Source organism: Drosophila hydei, unplaced genomic scaffold (genome assembly GCF_003285905.1).
Source record: "Drosophila hydei strain 15085-1641.00,03,60 unplaced genomic scaffold, DhydRS2 tig00008128-arrow-arrow-pilon, whole genome shotgun sequence".
Classification (NCBI taxonomy): domain Eukaryota; kingdom Metazoa; phylum Arthropoda; class Insecta; order Diptera; family Drosophilidae; genus Drosophila; species Drosophila hydei.
The window spans coordinates 936,830-960,145 of record NW_022045838.1 but is presented as its reverse complement, the minus strand read 5'-3'; the positions used below and the strand labels follow the sequence as shown (position 1 = coordinate 960,145).

Sequence of the window (23,316 nt, the reverse complement as noted above, 5' to 3'; positions counted from 1 at the left end):
TATTATATGCGATGCAAGCAAAAAAAATAGATAAGATAAAAAAGTAGAAAATCGAGAATATATATATAAAATCAACAATAAAAAATTAAATTATTCATATAAGAAAACAGCAAAAATGAATAAAAAACTTTAAAGCTATAAATAACAAATCAACAAACAAAGCCGACATCACATTGATTACAACAACAAAAGAACAAACAGTTGAGATAAAATAGATTACACACATGCTGAACTGCTTAAACATATTAAATTTATCTTGGTTAACCTCGTCACCTTTTGCTGAGCCTCAGTTGCATCATGACTGTGTGGCGGGCGCACTTTGCGTATGCGCAATGCTCAGGCAATGCAACCGCAGCAGTAGCTGCAGCTAAATCAGTGCCAGGCCCAATTCCAAAGAGCCAAATCTGAGCTGAGACATGTGTGCAGCTGGCGAAATTAATTTGATTAGAAACGTAACGAAACGACTCTGGCAAAAATCATTTGGCGGCTATTGGGACCACTGAGAGGTGGGCAATAAAGCAGCAGCTGGGCGACTTCCTAGCCTCGCCGAACTGATGCTGATTATATAGTCACGTTGTTAACTACATCTTCACGGTGCTGAGAGGCGCAACACAAAAAGAGCTTGCAGCGTGTGCTGCTGCTGCTGCTGCTGGTGCATGCCACAGTGGCGCAATCGAATCGAATCAGAGCCGACATCTTTCACACTTCGTTAAAGGTAACGCGGGCAAAGCCACCGCCAAGGCAATTTATTGTCAAAAGCGAGAAGCGATAAAAAAAACTGCAATATGCACATTATGGCCAAGACTCGAGGCTGCTGCCACTGCTGCTTCCACTGCTGTTGCTGCTTTAGTTGCAATTCGCTTTGGCCCTAACGTGACGGGCCACACCACATAGGCTTGACCCGTCAGCAAAGGCACAAACCCCCAGCCGGACCCGGACTTGAAGGCAAAGCCCAAACCTAGTTTTTGTTAGCCGGTGATTGCCCCGCTTATGAGCCAGGCCAACGATCAACTTTCTTTCGCTCTTGCATCATGTTGGCCAAAGTCTGGATACAGTTTACAGTGCAGCACGTTTTGGCTAAATGCAAAGATTTGTACAAGTGACGCCATCGCGCCCATCACCAGGGCAAACAATTGGCCACTCGCAAGAGCCAGGCCCATCATCTCTAGCATTAGATAGTCAAGCCCAACTCCAACTACAGAAACTCCAACTACAGAAACAGCGCCAGTTCCAGCTCGCCTTGTTGCCGCCTGTTCACAGTTCATAAAAATCAATGCCCTTTTGATTAGCCACGGCCATAATTGAGCGTTGAGTGTTTTCTGAGTTGTTTGTGAAAGGCAGCATCCATAATAGAGAAATTGTCTAATTAAGCTTGCGCTTTCAATTGGCCATGGTCCATATTACGCATACGCCCCATTGCAAATCTAGAGTTTTCTGCGAGCGCGGCTCATTACACAATTTTTAGTCAGCATATTTTACTTCTTTTTTCTTTACTTTTTTTATCACTTGAAATTGTGGCCAATGGCGTAACCAGTTAACCAGAAGAAATATGATTTTTAGTTGTGGCCAGCTGAGTTCACAGACAAAGTTCAGGTTTTTCCTTGAAAGTTATTAACATGAAATTATTGTCATAACTCACAGCATAACGAGTGGCAAGCCAATAATCAAGGCGCATCTTCTGGCAGGCCGACTGAGCGCTCTGGCAAGAGCCTGTCCAGACAACTGGCAGACACTAGGCCAGGAAATACGAGTTTCGGCTGAAGCGTGTTTCCTTGGCTAATTGTAAAATGAAAAATACTTTGCACTCTTTTCGCTTTAGTTTTCGTTTTCATTTTCATTTCTATTACAATTTCCAAAGCTGGCCAATATTAAATAAATGCGCCAAGCGACGGCGACGGCGACTGCGACAGCGGCAGCGACAGCTTACATGTGGCACATGTTTATTCATAATAGCCAACACGCAACTGGACCCGGTTAAGCTGCAGAGAGATACAGATACAGATACAGATACAGTTTGAGCTGCGGCTACAGCCTGCAGATGCAGCGATCCCCAATGGACGTGCTCATATAGCCAGTCAGACTATATAGTTAGTCGGTCAGTTGCAGTTGCAGTTGCTGTTGCAGTTGCAGCCGAACGCCCCAGTTCCACACTCGACTCGACGCCCCATCAATGAGAAATGAAAACATTTTATTTGTTTTGTTTGAGCTGCTTTTTTCTATTGATTTGTTGCCAGATTTCTTGTTTTCCTTGCGCGCTCCGTGTTTACATAATGAAATGGCTTTAGCCAGTTGGCTGGCCACGTTTTCAATAGTTTGCACAGCTATGCGGGTGCTTATCTCACATGGTTCAGCTCGTAACAAGGCATATGCCATCTATAAAGGGGGGCCAATCAGCAGAGAGAAGAGTGGAGAGAGAGGGGGCTGAGGGAGGGCACTGCAATCGTGTCATGCGATGCTAACCTTATTCAATGTTTATTGTCGTTATCGTTGCCAATGTTGTTGCTGTTGCTGTTGCTGTTGCTAAGGCCTCGCAATGTCGTGGCGCTACCGTTAGGTTGTAAATGTTGATGTTACGAGCTCTATTAACTCCACTGAACAAAATTAATGTTAACGATCGCCGAGAAATGCAACTTTTAGCTATGAAAGAAAAAACTTTGCAAAAATTTCAACAGAACTAATTTCAAGTTATCTCAGAATCTACAAAACAGTAAAATTAATGAGCTGTACACAGAAAAAAAAAACTAAACAGCTGAAGCAATATTTCCTTTACAAAGATACTAAAAATAGCAGACCAACAGATAGAAATGAATTAACTTTAGCTGGAATAGAAGCAAAATTTTAAAATATTCTGCGAGTAAATTGGAGTTGCAATAATATAAAAATATATATAAAATATCTGCCTCGATTCCTACTTTAACTGTTGGTTGAAAATAATATTATATTTTATTATAATTTTCGGATTTAAAATATTGTGACGTTTTATATTAAATCTTACAAAAGGTCTCTGGGGAAAAGAAAGACTAACGAGAGCGCATTTCAAGAGAGAGAGAAAGGAATAAATATATATACATAAAACTCTCTCTTTCCTTTTTCACAAACTTTCTATCTCTCTCTCTCTCTCTCTCTGCCTGAAGTTGGCGCAATCTCCCCTATCATAATTCCACTCTCTCTATCTCTTTCGTTCACTATCTTTCTCACTATCTCCCACACTCTCACTCTCACTCTCAGCTACCTTTCACTGTCCAGTTACCCTCTCTTTCTCTTTTCACCTCCAATTTCTCCATCTCTCACACTCTATTCTTCCGCCTAACTCACACTCTCATCTTCTCTCTCTCTCACCGAACAATCTTTAACCTAGATTCAATATCTTCTTCCTCACATATTATGTACAGCAGCGAAACGAATTTAAAATGAAACGCTTTAAGTAGATTTAAGGTTTTTATTTTGTAGTTAATTGAATACTTTGACGCAGACTGATCACCTTCGTCATGGCCATTGTGCAATAGCTGCTTCTGCTCCATGCTTTTATTTTGATTGCTACTTCAGCTTAATTCAGAGCGAGTGCCCTTTCAGTCTACTGCAAATGCAACTCTCTTTTAGCTGGTTTCCTTGACTTGACTGAAAGTCAGTTGGCACTCGGTTTAATTGCGACAAAGTCATTAAAAAAGTGCTCACTGTACCGGAGCATTAGCCAATTAAAGTGCGCCTAGGACAAATCCGACAAATCAGATATAAATGCAACTGAAATTCGCTTCGATTCCGCTGGACAGCGAGCAGTGAACGAAAAGCGAAAACGCGAACCAGTTTTAAATGCAAATTTTACATAATGTGCTCCAAATGGGCAGCAGCTTCACATAAATCTACAGACAGGTCAACAACATAAACAACAACAACAACAATAACACGCGACAGCAATGACAATGACAATTGTATGCAAAAACTGCGGAAAAAGGCCAAAGTAGCCGAAAAATACAACAACAACAACAACAACAACAATAAAAACCTCTAAAACGCGAGACATGCAAAATGAAGTTCATGGAAAATCAATTGCATGAAAGTTGCCCCAGACCAAATGAAGGGGAACTGGAGCTGCACTTTGTCGAGACTCTGGCCTAGCTCTGTCTATGGCTCTGGCTCTGGCATTCGAATATGAGTCGTAGGCTCTACCTGCGCCTGTTCGATTTATGGTATTGAACTTTGCTTTATGCAAATTCAAATTTACAGTTAACAGCTTTTTTTAATTTTTCATAATTTTTTGATTGTTAGAAAATGAAAGTCTTCCTTTAACACTCGCCAATGTGTTTGAGTGTATTTTATGTCGCGCTATTTAAAGATGTCTCGACAGTTGTCCCAAAGCTATCGCAATTCTGATTGTCATCAAATATAATAATCGTTTCAAATTGTTTTCATAATATTATGTTTATCACTAAATTCTATTATCCAACATCAGTCGCACTACTATTTTTATGAACAAGGCATTGCTCTGCTTCGATTTTTCAGTATAGTTAACGAACTAAGTTAACTAAAGCTAATGCCCTGACTTGTTGTCTAGTTGGCGAATTAGTTCAGCAATAATTCGATTTAGCAATCTGACCGCCCTGCTCCAAAACTCACCTGCACGCCAGCCTTACCTTGCCGCTTTGTTCAGCAATAATTGCAATTGGCGCACTCTCTATATGCAACATGCTCATATTCATGCCCTGTTCGACTTCTATGCAACGAGCACCCACCTTATTGTGAGTGCAGCATAAAAAGCAACAAAAGGGCATGATGCCGCACTTTGTGAAAAGAAACGGGCCAACAGGGGCTTGTAACTGCAAATTAGTTTGAGCACCATAAAAAGCGGGCTACAAAACTGCAACAACAACAACAACAACAACCACAACAACTATAGCGAAGCTTGCAAAAGTTTTTTTTTGGAAAATGAAAATCTATTGCAACCAAGAGTTAAGCCAATGGAAAATCGCCTTGTGCAGATTTTTCATGGCTGATTGTAAAAGTGACGCATCATATGGGAAGCTCGATTGTTAGTCAGTTGAGTCAATGACATTCTAATACACACACACACACATATACAGATGGCACATTTATAACTCATTTTGTAATATGCAAAACGTGCGCCGACAATCTCCTTTCTGAAAGCCTCGTGTGCTTGCGTGTGTCTCATGCTTGCATGTATCTCAGCTTAAGAATCGAATCGAATCGCATCGAATCGAATCGCATCCAATCGCATCGCATCGATGCAGCATGTCACAATTGAATCAATGCTTAAAAAAAATAAAACAATAAATGCAAATAAAGACATTCATGAAAAGTTTCGACACTTCTTTAATAAATATTAGCTATTGCGCAAAAAATCTCATTAAATATAAACTTAACTTAAACAAAATTCATTAAGAGTTCACTTTGCTTACATTTGGCTGCAAACCGCAAAGCGAGTTCAAGAGAGTTTGATTTTATTGTGGTTTTTCGTTTTTATTTTTATCTCTCGCAAAATTGAGAAGTTTGGCACGTTTATTGTTCGCTTTTGTGTTCAATACGTGGCTAATTTTTGTTTGATGATAAAGGAAGTGGAGGAAGGCAATTAGGGATGCTAAACTAATCCATTGTTTGATTATTATATATATACATAGCAAACTGACGAAATGATGATGATGATGACGTACAGTAAGCATAAAGTAAATGATATCTCAATGGCATATTAGAGGCATTCCCTAGAGTTGAATGGTATCTCAAAAGCATATTAAAAAATTAAATTAAATTAAATTAAGAAGTGTATTGAAGGTATTCCCTAGAAATAGATGACACTTGTAAGCCCTATTAAAGGTATTCCCTAGATATAAATGGTAAAAGAGATCTCAAAATGTAGTGAAGGCATTCCCTAGAAATAAATAGGCATTCCATAGAAATAAATTATGCTTATAATCCTTTTTAAAGGTTTTCCCTAGATCCTTTTATATAAATTATGTATCAAATGTATATTGAAGGTATTCCCTAGAGATAAATTATATTTAAAAAGTATATTAAAGGCATTCAATAAAAAAAGGCAGCTCCTAGATATAAATGATATCGCATATAAATTGTTATACAACTTCTTACTAATGCACAGTTAGCTTTTAGTTCGTGCGAGCAAAAAAAGTACACAAAGGGCATTCCCTAGGGCGTGGTGAAAGGCACAGAAGTCACAATACTTACTGCATTTAGGAAAATTTCTATAATTTTCTTGTAGTCCGATCTCCGGTCTTGGCTGATCGCTCAACTAGCCACATACCACCCATCAAACATTTCACAGGCTGACTAAAAGAAAAAATGAGGCTTAAATTATTGGGCTGGCATTTAACATGACAGCCACATTAAATTGTCCACTTTGGCAACCTGTGCCGGCACCATATACGAGTGCTATATGCGAGCACAAAACAGTTAATATAGGTATATAGCCAAGTTGGCTGCCGGCGTTGCTATAATTGAGGTTTGGCGACTCGGCTCGGCCCGACTCGGCCCGACTTGGCCCGGCCTGGGGGCATTTTTATTGAAGTATCTGGGCGCGCTCTCTTAAGGAAATGCACAGACGCCAACAGCTGAAAAGATTTTAATTGTCACTTTCGTTGCCGGGCGAAATTTCAAAAATTTTAATTCAAATTTAATGCGCTCAAATGAGTTGGCCATTGTGCAAGAAGCCACCACAGCGCACAAGAGACACAGAGTCGACGAAGTGCGAGCATAGCTTACTTTTTGTGCACTCGTATCTTTATATTTATTTTCAGAGGTGTTTGGCTCGGTTGATGTTGCAAGTGCTGCAGCTCGTAAGTCAATCACTTTGAATCCCATTTAAAAACACTCGGCAACAGATTCAATTTGCTACTTTATGCAATAACAGCGCGCGGACTTAGAACCGAGTCTTAATTAGGAATAGCTGGGACCAGTTCCAAAGCCGTGCAGAGCCGAGTTCGGCCTTGAGCCAGTTAACCAGAAGATGCCGTCGATTTGGTAATCCGTTGGCCATCAGCGTTGAGCAACGGCCAACATATTATCTGCGGATAATCCGTTCGCCCGAAGAACTAGTCGGACCTCAGCCAAACTCAGTGGCTGCGTCGGTCTCTCACTCGCCGACCGGTTACAATTATGAATGGCTATTACTAGTTATTTAAGTCGAATTCAAATTAAATTGATTTGTAAATTAGTCGTGTCATTAACTAACGCATATGCTGTCTCCTGTTGTAGTTTGTTGTACCCCTCCCCAAAAGATCTATCGCCAATTAAATTCGTTCTCATTTGTAAAACATACGTTTTATGGGGCGTATGCTTGATTTGCGTAAATTGCAACATTGAAAAACGATTAGCATTCATTAATATTTCAAAACTAGTAATAAATAAATTATTATTACTGAATTGCAACAAATCGCATTCTTGTACAACTAGAACACTATCGAATAAAATATAAAATGAAATCAAACATTTCACTGCATACTCTTAGGCTTCAACAACAGAGCTCAATAATAGGGTTTAACATAACGAGATACTAGCGAGACACCTCAGAAAGTCAGCGAATATTTCTTAAATTATATATCTACATAATACACAATTAAAATAAGCATTCGCATTAATAATATATTTATCAGTTTCAGTGTATTTTACAGACCAACAGCAATATGTAGTATTTATTGGCTTAACAGTAAAACTTTGAAAAACGCGCCTTTATCATTACTCCAAATTGCTCTGATTAACATGACGTGAAATTGCATTGAACATGTAGAGAGAATTTAGCATTATTTGTTATGTTATTTAAATTTGCTATGTTATTAACGGACGTTTCAAGAATACTGTCATTTAACAGTGCTGTTGTTATGTTAATGTTAACATTATTTTTCTCTGCGAGTATTCAAATCGATTCTCAGCCGATTATTTTGCTATTTGTATAAGTGCGCGCGTTATTTGATTATGAGCTATACTCTATTAAATTTTCAAATATATATTTGTTCGTTCTACAGTGCCATGACAAAAACCTATTTACTATTAACTTAAATGGATAAAACTTTACTCCGCCTGAAGTAATGACACCTGATGACGACCGTTGGTTGAATAAATATTGCATAAGCGAAGCTCTTTATTTACATTTATGTTTTATCGCAATCATTGTTATCTATGTACATTGCCCAACCTTTTCGAGCTTCAAAATAGCCCTAAATTGTAAATAAAATCTTATCAATGTATCATAGCGTATATCTGCTAGACGAGCAATCGATCAAATATTAAGTTTTATATAAGTAAATGTCGGTTTGTTGCTATGTACTTTGGAATCCGATTGATAAAAAATGTGGTTTGTTTATGTGCTCAGTAGACAAAGTAAAAAAAAAGTATCGAAGAATTGTCGACTAGGGTAATTAGCCAATGGGTGATAACTGTGCATAACCCTATGCATTAATAAATACGCATCTATGGAAAAGTCAGTTAATATTTTATATATTTTATTTTTATATTTAACTTGTGAATTCCGCACCTGATGTTTACATACATATAAAAGCATAGATTATTTAAATGATATCAAGGCCGGAATTCAAACACATCGCTGATTAATCTGGCAGCCAAATATACTTGATAGGGTGGTCCAGAGATAACATTTGCAAGAATCATATTTGTTTTTACAAAATCTATTAAATAGTAAATTGCTTTTAGAACATTTTAACTCAATATTATCTTAATAATAATATATTTCAACTTATTTTGGTATATACGAGATTTTCTTAAGAAAAATTAAATTCGCTCATGTTTTGAAAATTTCCTTGTTATGCTGAATTGTTTAACAGTTTTTCGATTTTCGTTTTTCGATTTTCATTTTCTTTTTGAATAAAAATTACAAGGTATAATTTGATTAAATATACTTGCTCAATAGTTTGTCTCTATATTGTGTAACTCAATATTGCTAAATATTTTGATAACCTGTTGCTAATTAACGCATATTTATTATTCTGGTAATATACAAATGGCTATAATATGTTTTCAGTTTCTTGTGTTTGTTCGTAGTTTGCCAACACGTGCATATGAGGCGGGAGTGGTTAATATTAATGCACCAAAACTAAAAAGAAATAGGGCAATAGGGAAAAAATAACATTAAATTGATTAAAAACAAAATTTTTTATTTATATACAGATAACAGGTGGGCGATTTTGGAAATGAATTCGGGACGAGATTATGAAAATGCAAAGAGAAAAAAAAGAAAAAAGAAAGAAAATAACAGCAACAAATCTAAAATAATTTAAAAATACGTTTTTGTGTGAATATTCGCACAGGCATTATTAAAATACGGCTATTATAAGCATGTCACATAAGTTGTATTTTAATGTTTGCACTGCGATGCCTACGTAATTGCATATATCCATATGCATGTAGTGTAAATTATAAGTAATTATGTCTTAAATAGGAAAACTAAGCAAACGAACTGTTTGCCTCTTGTTGCTCGGCAGCGGCGGCTTTAACCAATTCGATAGCCGCAACACGTGCGGCTGTCAACGTTAAGTCCGCATCGAAGCCTGGCTTGTGGGTTGGTGACTGACTCGGTGTACAGTTGGAACTCTTTGGCTTGCGAAACCAGTTGCCCAGCCGGCGACGTCCCAGGGACCCAGTTGACGTCGTCGAAAGCTGTTGCCCAGAGCCGTTGCTGGTGCTGCTGGCAATGGCGTCGCGTGACTGTGATTTTTTGGGTAGCGTATCACAAGAGCGATACGGTGATTTAGCTGGTGATTCGGGTACAGAACTGTCGCCACTTGCTGATGCGGTGCCCTGAGCGTGCTCACAGTCTGCTAGCTCATAGTCGGATTGGTCTGAGTAGTAGCCTGGCCGTTCCTCATAGTTGAACTCAAAGCCCGTCATTTCGGACACGTACAGTGCCTTGCCGCCGAACTGTCGCTCCAGGGCGAGCGTATTGAGAAAGCGGTGCTTGCGGTTGGCCGAGCGGAAGCTAAAGTCGTACCACTTATCTCGCGACTCGCAGTAGATTCTAAGTGAGTTTTTGATTGTGTGACCAAACATTTTTCCATCACGCACGTTCACGATGCGGCAGCGATCTAAAAAGATTCGCCCCTTATAAATGAAATTGCTGCGTTTGATAATATCGCGTTTGCAGTAGATCAGCTGGTTATCGAATAGAAACAGGGTGCAGCTGCTATTCCAAAGGTTCTGCTTCTGGCGCGTCGCATCGACTTGAAGGAAGAAGCGTGTGCTGTGCAAGTGCAGCGGTGGCCCCTTGAAGTTTTGAAAACTCGACTGATGTCGCGCTATGGTCTCGCTGTGTCGTTTGCCTTCATTAACAGCCTCCGTAATGCCCCGCATCTTTTCCAGCGCCCCATTAAGGGTGGCATGCGTATCCGGAATATCACACTGGGATACATCTATCTGATCGTAGTCTAAATTATCTGTTTGGCCAGCAACTTCTACGCTAATGTTGCTGTTTAGAGCAGTCTTAATAATTTCATTGAGGTGCAGTGGATAGCGGCAGATGCGTTGCACTGGCGCCAGCAGATGCGCAGACAGCGGTAGCTCAGCCAGATGTTCGGATTCGCGGCAACTTCGGAGAAATAAATGCGAGATATTATTAGTGAAAGCGATCAATGAGTAAATAGTATAAACTTACTTCTCCAAAATAGTGCGTGCATCTTTGATGCGTTCATAGGATTCGAGTTCAATGAGTGCACGGGGATATGCATTGCAGTAGGTGGAGTAGCAGAGGAATCCTTTGTTCTAACAATACAAGAAAATATAATTAAGGATGAGATATTAAAGCTTGTAACTAATATATAACTATCTATATTATCTATATCTATATACCTAAGAGACTTACCATCTTCAGAAAGACCTTAGATATTTGATTTTGTTCGATGCCCTGCCGCAAGGCGTCCAGAAACTTTCGCTGAAACTTGTAAATGGCTGTGATATTCGAGAATATAAGTCGTATGCTGTTCGGCGAAAATATGTCGATGCGTTTGCTCATGGCAGGCAAATACCTATAAAAGAGATAATTAAATCAATTTGAGATCATTTATCGAGCAAAACATTCGCTGCTTACCCGTCACATATGGAAGCCAGCAGCTTCACGTAATTGATTTCAGTTTCTAGAAGTTCACGTATAGCGCCATTCCGTATGGCATCGTAAGCATCCGGCAGTACATTGATGTGAATTGATGGCATGAGTATGGATGTTGGCGGCGTTTCAATGACTATAGTGGTAATATTAGTTTGATCCGCAGTCAGCGTGGCGTTGGCATCCTCATTGGCTGGGCTCAGTTCACAAACGGGCACTGGAACTTGAAACTCTGCATCGGATGCCGCAACTGCTGTCTCTCCCAACATCGTCTTATCGGCATTAAAATATGCATCCAGCTCACAGCCATGAATGATGCGCACAAAGTCCTTAGGAAACCAGCCCAGTTCTGGATCGAGTATTTCTTCCACAAGACTAGCATCCTCCTTCTTAATGCGTCCAAACCACCAGGGTCCCACCTCCTTGCGCAATATCTCTATCAAAGTGCCACGCTCGAGACCCAACTCCTGCGGACCAGCCGCCGTGAAGTTGTACAGCACTTCCGCATAGACGGGACAATAGTTGTTAGCTGTCGAATAAGTTGATATGAATTAGTGCTTATGTTTATTGTAAGTTAATTGAGTAAAGTAATATCATTTAGCTTTTATAGTAGTTTTAATTAGCTATAGCTTCAGACTGCTGCTAATAGGAGAGACTGACTTGAATCATGTTTGAATTGAGAGACGTGAATTGTTTAGTTATATCTCATGACTAACAAGTCGATATGGACTTGGCTCTCTCTTTTTGCCTGTGACAAAAGAAATCTTATAAGAGCCGAGATTTCGTTACTTATTAGGTAAATTTCTATATAAATGAAGCTCAAATTAAGTGGCATGTTGCCACTTTGATAAATAATGAGCAGATTTCTTGTAGACTCTGGAAGACTTTACGATCTAACAATTGGAACTTTCTTGCAGCTTTCATTCAATATCTTTAAACTTATCTTATTTCAAATTACAAACTTACAATCTTCGTGTGAAGCGATGCTGTCACTATCGCTTTCCTCATTGTCGGTGCGGCACTTGCCATACGTATCCAAGCCGTTGGGCTGACTGAGCGAACGCGTGGGCAATGATTCGGGTGCTTCGCGTTCTCTGTTGCAATTGTTGTCCAGATTAAGCTGATCGAAGGCTGGTGACTTAACAGCATCCTTCTCCAGTATGCTGGTCGCCTTGGCCGAGTGACAGCGGCGTATGGAGCGTGTCTTTGGCTCCATGGCATTTGGCATGTTGGCTGGCACAGCAGCTGCTCCTTGACGCTGGCCGCTTGCCAGCGCGCGCATATAGTGCTCATCCTGTTCGAGCTCAATCTGGATACCCGAATCACCCGAGTTGCATTTGTCGCGGCGATTAAATTTCGTTTTGCGACGTTCCTTTGAAGAGCGCCAGATTAATGGACCAAAACGATATTTAGCTGAGCCTGCATCGACAGCAGTGTTGCCTGCGGGAGCTTTCCCATTGCCAGCAGTTGGCGCCGTTGCTGTCGCAGTTTCCAATGGTAACTTACTGTCCGTGCTACCGACAGCTGCTGCTGCTGTTGTTGCAGGAAACGGCGTAATTTGCAACTGATTCTTGCTGTGTAAAAAGGGCAAGTTGCGCTTAAATTTCTGTAAGACGCCTAAGCTGTTGCTGCTGTTGCTATCATTGATGGCTTCACTTGTAGCATCCACTGCGTGATGCGCCTCCGTAGGCTGCTTGGACGATTCCGGTGAGCTGGTTAGTGTTGGACTGGAGACGGCGCGCATCTGTTGTGACTGCAGCAGAAGAAACAAATATATGTGGTTAAAACTGTTCGATTGAGATCGGCAGCTGCTGAGATGAAACCACATCTATATTATTAACAACAAATGATACCTAACTACTTAAGTTTATTTGTAAACAGAAATCAAAGGCATCACTGACGTCCATTTGCAGAACGAATACACTTCACTTCAGAATCGAGTTTTTGTTTTGTGTCTGTTCGCGCATTGATTTCTTATCGAGATTTTGTTTACTTTCTCGAGTATTTTTGTACATTTCACAATAAAATTGATAAATCAACTCATTTGCCAGCACACACAATTGACTTTTTTGGGTAAAGTTATGCGCGTACAGTCCATGAAAACCAGACCACAACAAAATCTTATCAAAAGGGTTAAATAATTGTGAAAATGGAACTATAAAAATATGGAACAGCGACAACGATTGCTGATTAAAATCTGAATCACAATTATCGTGGCTAGGAGGACGAGGTGGCGTTACCTGTAGCAAGCAGATTCGCCACTTGCAGCGTCGCTCGCTGGGCATTTGATCGTTTGGCAAATGGCTAAAGTAGGTGTGCCGCTTGCTTCCGCCGGACTGTTTGGGGCCATCCGGCATACCCTCATCAAAGCTCCAAAACTTAATCAGACCATAGGTGTCCATGAGTGTTGGTATTATCAGTTTCTTCATGGTTCTCTACTCTTTTTTTTTTTTTTGCCAACACTGGGCAAAATATCACCGCCCGCTGGCAAGTGTCAACGGTGGACGTGATAAATAATAACTGAGTGCGACAATTGCAAATGCGACGCTGCGGCAGCGACCACAAAGTCGATGCCGATGTCGATTTCAGCGTCAAATACAAATGAGCGTGTGCCTGTGTGTGTGTGTGTGTGTCTGTGTGTGCCCTTCTGTTGTGGAAGTGCGGGCAAAGTTTTGATAAGCGTTGGCCAGGAAGGTGGGGCTGACTGGCTGGGGGCCGTGAGTGTTTTTATTATGTTGCGCTATTGGTTATTGTCTGCACTGGGCATTCAGTGTTAAGGGTTCGAGTATCTGCTGATTTAGTCAGAAGTCAAGTGCCTTTATTAGATTAGCAAAGGAATTGCATTGACGGAGCACGAGCCAACACACTGACAATGCTGACATTGTCAATTGTATTCATATTACAATCCCGGACTTGAATGTCTGCCAGCCTGGGTCGTCACCTTACGCAAATACATTGTTGCATCCATAGTTTTTGTTTATCTTGATTAGTGTTTACCCTTGAGTCAATGAAATGCCCAATAATGATGATGAAGGCATTCAAGTCGAAATGACATATTCGAGTGCTTTTCGAAATCTATTTTCAATTCATTTGTGTTAGCAATCTTAAGTTGATTAATCTAAGACTATCTATGAATGGTGAATTGAACTAAGATGTGAACTGAACTAACATAGATTTCTATCTGTATCTGTATTTGTATCTGTATCTGTATCTGTATCTGTATCGGTATCTGTGTCTGTATCTGTATCTGTAAATGTATCTGTATCTGTATCTGTATCTGTATCTGTGTCTGTATCTGTATCTGTATCTGTAAATGTATCTGTATCTGTATCTGTGTCTGTATCTGTATCTGTATCTGTATCTGTAAATGTATCTGTATCTGTATCTATATCTGTATCTGTATCTGTATCTGTATCTGTATCTGTATCTGTATCTGTATCTGTATCTGTATCTGTATCTGTACCTGTATCTATATCTATATCTCTGTCTGTATATCTCTAATCTTCATCTTCATCTACTTCTTTATACAATTATAAAACATAAATTTTAAATACTTACCAAGCACTCGTTAAAGCCATTGCATCGTATGCCAATAATGCTGATATTATCCTTTCCATGTCTGGGCAATCTGTATGGAAAGACAACAAATAAGAAAGAAAAAACATTCAGTTGAGTAAAGTTCATCAAATTTCTGGGAAGAATTAATGCGGTTTGCGCAATTGTTTGGTGTCAGCAAACTTAATTGAATGGGCTACCTGAAGTTACGTGATTTATGATCGCATGGGGTTGACCCGAGCCGACCCGCATATTGCCATAAACTTTTATACGGCCTGTAAATCTTTGGCAAAATCTTCACTGCAGAAAATTAGGTAGTTTTTCACTTGGAATATGCTGGAAATGCGACACCAAGGAAAGTGTTACGGCCACAGGTAAGAACGTGTCTTGCTACAATGGGCGTGGGTTGTTAGTTGTAAAGAGCTCAACTTCAAAACAAATGCCATTGCATTGCCTAAGCAATGGTTAGTTCTATGCTGGCATAGTATTAAATATTATTGGAAGTCCTGCTGAAGGACATCAGGTAAGTAAATACGAGTCGAATAAATAGTGTATATAGGAAATGGTATACAGGCTATGGGGGAAATAGGATGTAGGAAATAGGACATAGGATATAGGATATAGAAAATAGGATAAAGGATGTAGGAAGTAGGATATAGGGAGTAGGATATAAGTTATATGATATCCATTCTTAAATAAGTCCAGCTTCCTTTGCAAACAAAAATAGCTAAGATAAAATAGCAGCAAACGAAAAGAAAGTGTAAACAGATGTAAAAAGGTAAATGAGTGAAATTCTATTCATTGTAAAACACAGGAAATGGCTTCGCTCTGAAGCAAGAAATTACACTCCGCTTCAGCTGCATTATGTTGTGCAGGTACCGCCTGTATCATATGTACTTTAGTTATTCAAATGTCACGTTTGCTAAAACTATATACTAGATATATCGAACAGATGAGTAAAGTATCTGGCTGGGACAGCTTGCCACGCGAGCAGTAATTGAGTAATGCAACTGCTGATCAGCTCATATCACTCACTATTGAAGTTGTTCATACTTCGTCTTACCTTTGCAAAACACGCGTATTAAATCGTTTGCACTTTCCGCTCGATTTCAAGCGATTGCCGAATGCTGTTTGCATTGAAACTGTCATCGATTCTGTATTTTTCATTTTCATATCCGTTTTATAGGTATTTCGCAGTTTTTTCATTTTCAAAAGGGTTAAAACCAGTTCTAGTTGGGATTATAAATACTTTTCGATATATATTTATAATTTAAAAGCTCGAAAAAGTTAAGGTTTATAAACAGGCTTCACATTTTTTGTTTTATGCACTGCGCAGCGAAAGGCGAGTTGTGCCTACGATGTTGACTAGGGCAGACTGATCAACAGGGTACTCAAGGCCTGCACTAAACGAGCCAGAAAACAACCCTCCTCAGGTTCTACTTGTTTTGCTCAATTTTGTATATAGCGAGGGATGCGAATTGAGTGATTTTTCAGATTGTTGATCATGAGCTCAAAAACAACCCTCAGGAACAACTGTCGTTTAACAATGAAGAGGGCTGCGAATTAACTTGGTTTAGGATCTTTGATTTTCACTATGCTTAGACTTCAACTCAGGGACTAGGGCAACATAGAGTATGTTTTTATATACTTCAAAATCCTTGTTTTCTTATTTCTATATAATAACATATGTCCTATATCGCTCTACAACAGCTTGACAATCTATTTAGTCATAACACTTGTCTGGCAAAGATGTCTATCTGAGTGTGTTCAGTGCTTAAGGAAACAGCTGTTGCGAGTTTCCTTCAGGCTTTACCTAAGAAAAATAAAGCAGCTGCACAACTCACTCAAAAGTATCGAAAATGTGCTCAAAAAGGATCAAAGAGGAAACTGCATACAAATTTAAAGTAACGAAACATCTGCCAGTGCTGAAATGCCACACACACAACCAGTTTGTGGTGGTGCTGCAGCCATAGAGTGTATATAGTGTTTACTCTCCATTTACTCTTCAGCTACCTTACGTGTGCATGTGTGCGTGTGTAGCAAGAATATACGATGCATTATACGAAATGTGGAAGTTCCATTTTTAGACACCATTCTGTACGGACTGTGTAACACGTGCTACTCGCGCAACTGATTTAGTGGGAAGACAGACTAGAGTAGAGTAGAGTAAATATTTAGACTATAGAGCTACAGCTCTATACGTTGAGCCCAACAAATATTTGATTTACTCAAAAAAAAAAAAAAACAAAATTATATATAATATATTTCCAAGTTAAATGCATTTACAGGTCCAAGCATTTAAGATCTTGAGGCACATACAATTACAAAACAAAAAGCAATTAGTTAGATAATGGCCCAGCTCTTATTACATTCTTTATATCCTTCTTACTCACTGTTTTCCTAGAAATATAAAAGATGAAAAACTAATGTCATTGAACTTGCAGCTGCTATGACCATGAAGTAGTTGCTTGCTCTAAGCGGAAGTACCTAACTAGGATATGCCGCGCTGTGACGTCCTTTCAACATTCCAGCTTACTTCCCACACAAATACTTGAGCTATTTATAAATCGGATGTATTTGTGTTTGCCTCAGCCCTACACTATGGGAATTGCGTAGTTGAGTTCCATTAAACATTCGTTATAGCATGTCTATATGGCCTAATCTGATTAAGGCGAGGTAAACAAAAATTACAACATGGATTTTTATAGATAGCCATCAGTATACGTCGCAAGAAAACAGTAAAGCTATTTCATACTTCTATACTGTGTTCGTTTGATGAGAATGACCGATATCAGATGTGTTATCAATATCACTTATAATATAGAATTTTTGATTTTCGGCTAATGGTTTTACTTCTCTATATGGCCATAAATTCAATGACATCAATTTTTTTGTATATATGTCTCAAATTCAACATAAGGAAACTATATACTTTTTATTATAGACTGTATACAGTGGAACTGCCTTTAGTCACATCTTGAGCTGAACAAATGTGTTAGCTGGCCTTATCACATTTTTAGCAAGAGCAATTAAAAATTTTTGATAGCTATGGAATTCGGTTTTTGACTCTTTGTTGAGTCACAACTATGTCATAGACATTCTTAAACGTTTTTTGTTTTCTTTTGGAGAGTATTAGGATTGAAAGTAATAAATTGTGAAATGTTTTTTTAATGAATGCGATTGTATAGAAAAGGCTATTAACAGCTAACGCTTTTGCGTAAGTTATCCAAAAGAAAAAGTTGGTTTTTGGCCAAACAACTAGTTACGTTCGCTTTCAACTAAAATAAAAAGCAATTGCAATGCAAAAAAATTAGCAAATACTGTATACTATAGTTTAAGCTTTAAGTAAGCGTGGGCTTTATTATGTATTGAATTATTATCTATTATCTCCAATAAATGTGATTATTTAACCACTTTTACCATATTATTAAAGCTTAATTATTTGACTTACGTCTGCGCAGATGGCGCTACTGTGACTGTTGTTGCAGCGTCATCTGTGGGATGATTCCAATGCATGTGCACGTTATCAGAATTTTCAAGGGACATACTATCAAATTAATGTTTTATAGCACGGCTGCTTCTGGCACAACTGATATCGCCTATGACATAGGCATTGATTTTTATATTCACACTGTCTTTATTCGATGCGAACATTGGAGCACATTCTGTTGTACACATAGTCAGTGCTGAGTTTTAAAAAGTGTATGACTTTTTTACTTTTTGTTATTGATTTCGGTGTTATTTTATTTATATATTTTTGGCAAAATGCCCAGAACGCATACATACATGCATATATGTATATATATGATTGCGCATCAAATTTTAGCGTCGACCGGCAAATTGCACTTCAATAACTAAAACATCTTTATAAACTAAATATAATATATTTAGCTACTACTCAAAATAACCATACATTAGTTTTTAGGTTTCTTTTAAATTTTTCTTAATTTTATCCCAAAAAAATTGCATCCGATGCGCGCTGCTTTTTCCTTGATTAAAGACAACAAATATTCCCTACCCTTTCAATTTACTCACAATGGAAATGCTAAACGTAAAATGAATCTGCTAAGCTCAAAATGGTCATGTTAGCTCACTGCATCCCAGCACTCACTTTCTCTACAACGCCAATTATTTAAATTTTTGCCGTAAGCATCTTTGCACCTAACCAGCGGCCATCCAACCTTTAGGTATAACAATATTTTTGTATAATTGAACACACATTAGAATTCACACAATACATATACATATACGAAATTGTGCAGTGAGTGTGCAGCTGCCGTAAAAATGTAAACAAGGGTGAAGTGAAGAAAAAATGCATCTGTTAACTTACATCTGGTCTGATTGCGCTGAGACTGCAGCAGGTGCAGTCATTGACAGCGTTACATGATTCGAGCACATATTTGTTGCGTTATTCATTGTATCGCTGCTCTCGATTGGCTTGCAATACGCGGGAATGGGTTGCTGTTCGCATTCGTTTGATTGCTTTTCGTTTTTTGGGCTTAATTGCACTGATCCATTGGCACAATTTGCAATGGACACACTATCTAATTGTTCAGCCAATGCACGCGAACTATTGGCTGAATTGCAATCTTCTTCGTCAGATACTTCGGGTTTTTCTTTCTGCTTCACGCACATAATGCATACATGAAATTCTTTGGGAGATGCTGGCTGAGATAAACTTATAATTGTAGACATTGCCAATGATGTTGCAGTAGTTTTTGAATTTAGTTATTTTGTTGAAGTTAGTGTTTTTCACTCAATATATTACCATCTCAGCTCTTGTATTACACAAATGCGTTTGACATACTACATATGCATACACATTCGAATATATATCTATGTATGTATGTACATAAATTATTGCGTCGACCGGCGAGAGTGCACTTTTTTTAATTAGATTAATTGACACAGATTGCGTTTCACAATTATTTCTTGGTTTCTTTAAAAAATAAAATCTATGACTATTTCAGTAATTAATATTATTAAAAATGCATATTAATTATTTTATTCACATAGTCTATTCACAAATTATTCACGTCTCCTTAAGTTGACATGCAACCGTCTCCGACGCTTATTCTTCGACAATAATTCAACAACAAACATAATTCACCAGCTATCGACTTGCGATACATTTTCAGGTACCAACAATTCAACTCAAATTGGTACTGTTAAACTCAAAGTGGTCATGTTAACTAAACTATAAGATGCTACATCTATCTATAGCTTTAACAGATAATTCAAAAGCATTATTTTCGCGCTTCTTCGTGCTTATGAATTTCAATTGTAATTAATATTTTAAAGGCAGTTTACTTGTAATTTGATAATGTAATGAGTTCTTTTTTATTTTAGTTTATAAATATGTAAGATAGATACCTTAACATTTTGCCATGCGCAGTGGCAAGCTGAATATTTGGTACTTTCCAAATTTAGTATAAAAGTATAACAGAAATATGTAATTGTATACCAGTTGCTTAAGACATCTGTTATTAAATCCCTTTTGAATTTTCTGCATCATTAATTGCTATTAAACAGATTAACTTGTCTGCTTCTTTACGTTAAGCATTTCATTTCAAATTGATAATGTAAATGTTAAGAAAGTTCGAGGTTACAAAAATGTTGTTGTTATAGCCTGAGGCCAAAAATAGAAAAATCACTTCAAAGAGTCGAGACATGTCTCATTTGGGACTTTGTTTATGGCTGATGTGTGTTGTGTGTGAGCTTGTATAAATAAGTAAGCTTAACTGAATATTGTCGAGCACTTTTGACGAGGCCTTAGATGATTGCTGTTCACAAAGATTTTTAGATCAGACGCACAGAGGTAACTGACACACTGATCCATTTGTCCTAATAACAAAAATTGCTCGGCTACTAAGTACTTTTTGTTTTAGACAGGAGGAATCTGTTGACAGAGGAACAAAGAGACTCATAACTTATTTATAGCCTCGCCAGCCGGCAAGTAAAAATACTGAGTAAAAATAATAAATGGCCTAAGGTCTACGCCTGTCTAAATACATACGTATGTATGTGTATCTGTATGTCTGCATGTATGTGTGTGCCTAAAGTGCAGCTGTGCAATGGTTCAGTGAACTTGGCTAAGCATTGGAGTCGTTGGTTTTGTGTCAACAAGCCTTAGAATTTCTTAGCTAGGTGCCTATCTGTACGCGTATACAAAGTGTAAAGAGTATATTAGTTTTGCGCAATGTCCTGACTGTGTGGGCGTAAGGAACTGCAATATGCACTCATGCTTAGCCTCGTCGAAAAAAACTATTTATTCTACAGTCTTAGAACTCTTATCAGCAAAGAAAACTCTGTTGATTCTCTACACACTATTTATATTTGAACCCTGAACGGGTATTACGCAGTTGGCTGTGCCCGCCTGTTACATTGCAGGTTTTGGTTTGTTATTTTGTTCCAAGAATCTTACTGTTTTTTCTAGCTTATATAGGGCAATTTACTGAGTGAGTCGAACAGCTGCAAACGTTTTAACTTCCTCAAAAAAGGACTAAAAACTGAGCTTAAGTTTGACTTATAATTAAGGAGTTTTTTTTTTTTTTTGAGAGAGAAACTCAAATATTAAATAACAAAATCAATTTCTAATATTAAACTTACCTTAAATCAGTTGCCATTGTTGGAGATTTCTGTTTTGCTGTAATTCTGCTCGGCAGGGAGTTGGAACGTTGCCGTTTGTAAACTTCAGGCCAAATGGGGAATATGACTTTTTTATTGCGGTAATTCTGATCTGTTAACTTGCTCTGCTTTGGCTTTTCCAAGCTACTTTTCATATAGCTAAAAATTAGATGTAAAAAATTAAAAAAAATTCTTTATTTATAACAATTTTCTGAGCATTGATTTTAGCTTAGCTAAACTTACCTCATCGACGTTGCCGTCGGACTGCCACTGGTTGGCTGTGCTTCGTTCATGGACGAATCAGAGTTTCCCAGAAGCACAAGTGAGCTGGCTGTCAGTGGTATGACACGAGGTCGTATAACTGCTGTGGGCTGTCGCTGAGTTTTGCTCTTAGTGGATTCTGCATTGACGCCACCGCTGCATAGGAAGGTCCATTGTGGACCTGCAGGTGCAGGTGCATTGTTGACGCGTGGAGAAATCGTTGATGTTTTGCTTATGTCGAACTTGAGGAAGTTTCCGTTTAGAGCCACTTTGGAAACATGTTGTTGCGGCTGTTGTGCATCTTTCGACACGAGAGGCACAGAGTTTTGTTTACCTATTGCGGACTGCTCTAATGTGACAGGTGCAAAATTTGGCAGGCTGCTGGCGCCGGTGCCGCTGCAGGCGCCGCAACGTGGCCAATAGTCACCAGACGTTAGACTCTTTCTGCATTTCTTGCCTTGCGCTGCTGGACTGCAAAAGATGCATAACAAGAAACTAAAAACTGTCCAAGGGCCGCAAGGCATTGTGCGTTTTCGTATGCTCAGGTGATTTTTTCTTAGGTTCTCTTAAATTACATTTAACTCGCCATACTCTAGTCCATTACCCATTATTTGTTAGTCGATAGTGTTAGCATAAAGAAGAAGTAAATATGAGTTAGTTGACACCGGTTCAGTGTGCATAAGCAGTCTTGTTACAACATGTTGAAGCCAACTCTGGGAGCTGGCTTTGGTCGAATTAGTCGCTGAAGCTTGGCTTTGGAATTGTGTGTTTTGATAGGGGCGACCTTTGGTTGAGACCTTTCGTGCGTTTTCAGTTATAGTTTACAGAGAGACAGTTAGTTTAGTCATTATCATAGTCGATAGATCGATATATTTTTATGCTTGTCAGTCGATTCAATACCTGCTGCTGCGCGGCAGTGCACCTGTCGTCGGTCTGTACAAATTCTCATCACGCGAACTGGAACGCTGTGGCTTCAGCACAGTCGTTGGGTGCTCATAGATGTGCGTTTCGTTGCTCATAAAGTTCAGCTCACTGTTGCCGCCCGAATTGATCGTTTCGCGGTTGCGCAGCTGCACGGGAATCTCGTAGTCGCTGTCGCCACGACGAAAGTTCATGATCGGCGATTTCCTTAGCATCTCGTAGGTCAGCTCATGATCGCACAGGCGCGTGCCATAGCTATTGCCTTGTGGGCTGCTAGTGCGCTGCGCCGTTAGATGGATGTTGTTCGAAGAGGAGCCGGACGACTGGGGCGAGCGTGTGGTGCCCCGCTCATGACCAGCTGCACCCACTGGCGAGTTGGATTGCCGCAAGCGAACATTGGACGTCGACTCGTTGCCGGGCTGTAGAAAATGAAGGCCCGAGCCACTGCTGCCATTGTTGTTGTGCAGTGCCTCGCGATAGTCCTCGTCAAAGGAGCGACTCTTGTCGCAGTCCAGGCGCAAGCTCTGATTGCCAGCACCGTCGCCGATGCAGCCGCTGTTGTGAGCGGAGCGTGTGGCATTGTTACTACGATTGTAATTGTTGTAGTCAAAGTCGAAGGAGCGTGCCTTGTCCACGTCCATAGTCTGACGCTGTCGCGTTGAGCTGCCGCCAGCTGCGCTCTTTGAGCTGGACAATATTTTGTTCGCTGATACCGTGGCACGCAAGGAGTTCGGAAACATGCCCGTGATTGCCTGCTGATAGTGCACTGCTGCCTGCTGCTGCTGCTGCTGCTTCTGCATTGGGTTCGCGCCGCTGACAACTTTCATGGCTTTTTGTGTGCGATTTGGTGAGCGTTCGCTCAGCTGCAGGGATCTGCT

General features: G+C 39.3%; 1 protein-coding gene across 1 annotated transcript in view; it reads right to left on the bottom strand.

The window, feature by feature from the left end:
* Positions 1–8,895: 8,895 nt before the first annotated feature.
* LOC111596521 overlaps positions 8,896–23,316 on the bottom strand; it is a 29,372-nt gene continuing 14,951 nt past the window's right edge. Inside the window, exons 6-15 of the mRNA XM_030225318.1 lie at positions 22,418–23,311; positions 21,500–21,988; positions 21,239–21,415; positions 18,960–19,343; positions 14,633–14,702; positions 12,041–12,827; positions 11,060–11,603; positions 10,835–10,997; positions 10,628–10,734; positions 8,896–10,561 (exon numbers count right to left, since the gene is read on the bottom strand). Of these exons, the coding sequence (XP_030081178.1) occupies positions 9,424–10,561; positions 10,628–10,734; positions 10,835–10,997; positions 11,060–11,603; positions 12,041–12,827; positions 14,633–14,702; positions 18,960–19,343; positions 21,239–21,415; positions 21,500–21,988; positions 22,418–23,311 (4,753 nt within the window). The 3' untranslated portion in view covers positions 8,896–9,423. The remainder of the gene's footprint in view (positions 10,562–10,627; positions 10,735–10,834; positions 10,998–11,059; positions 11,604–12,040; positions 12,828–14,632; positions 14,703–18,959; positions 19,344–21,238; positions 21,416–21,499; positions 21,989–22,417; positions 23,312–23,316) is intronic.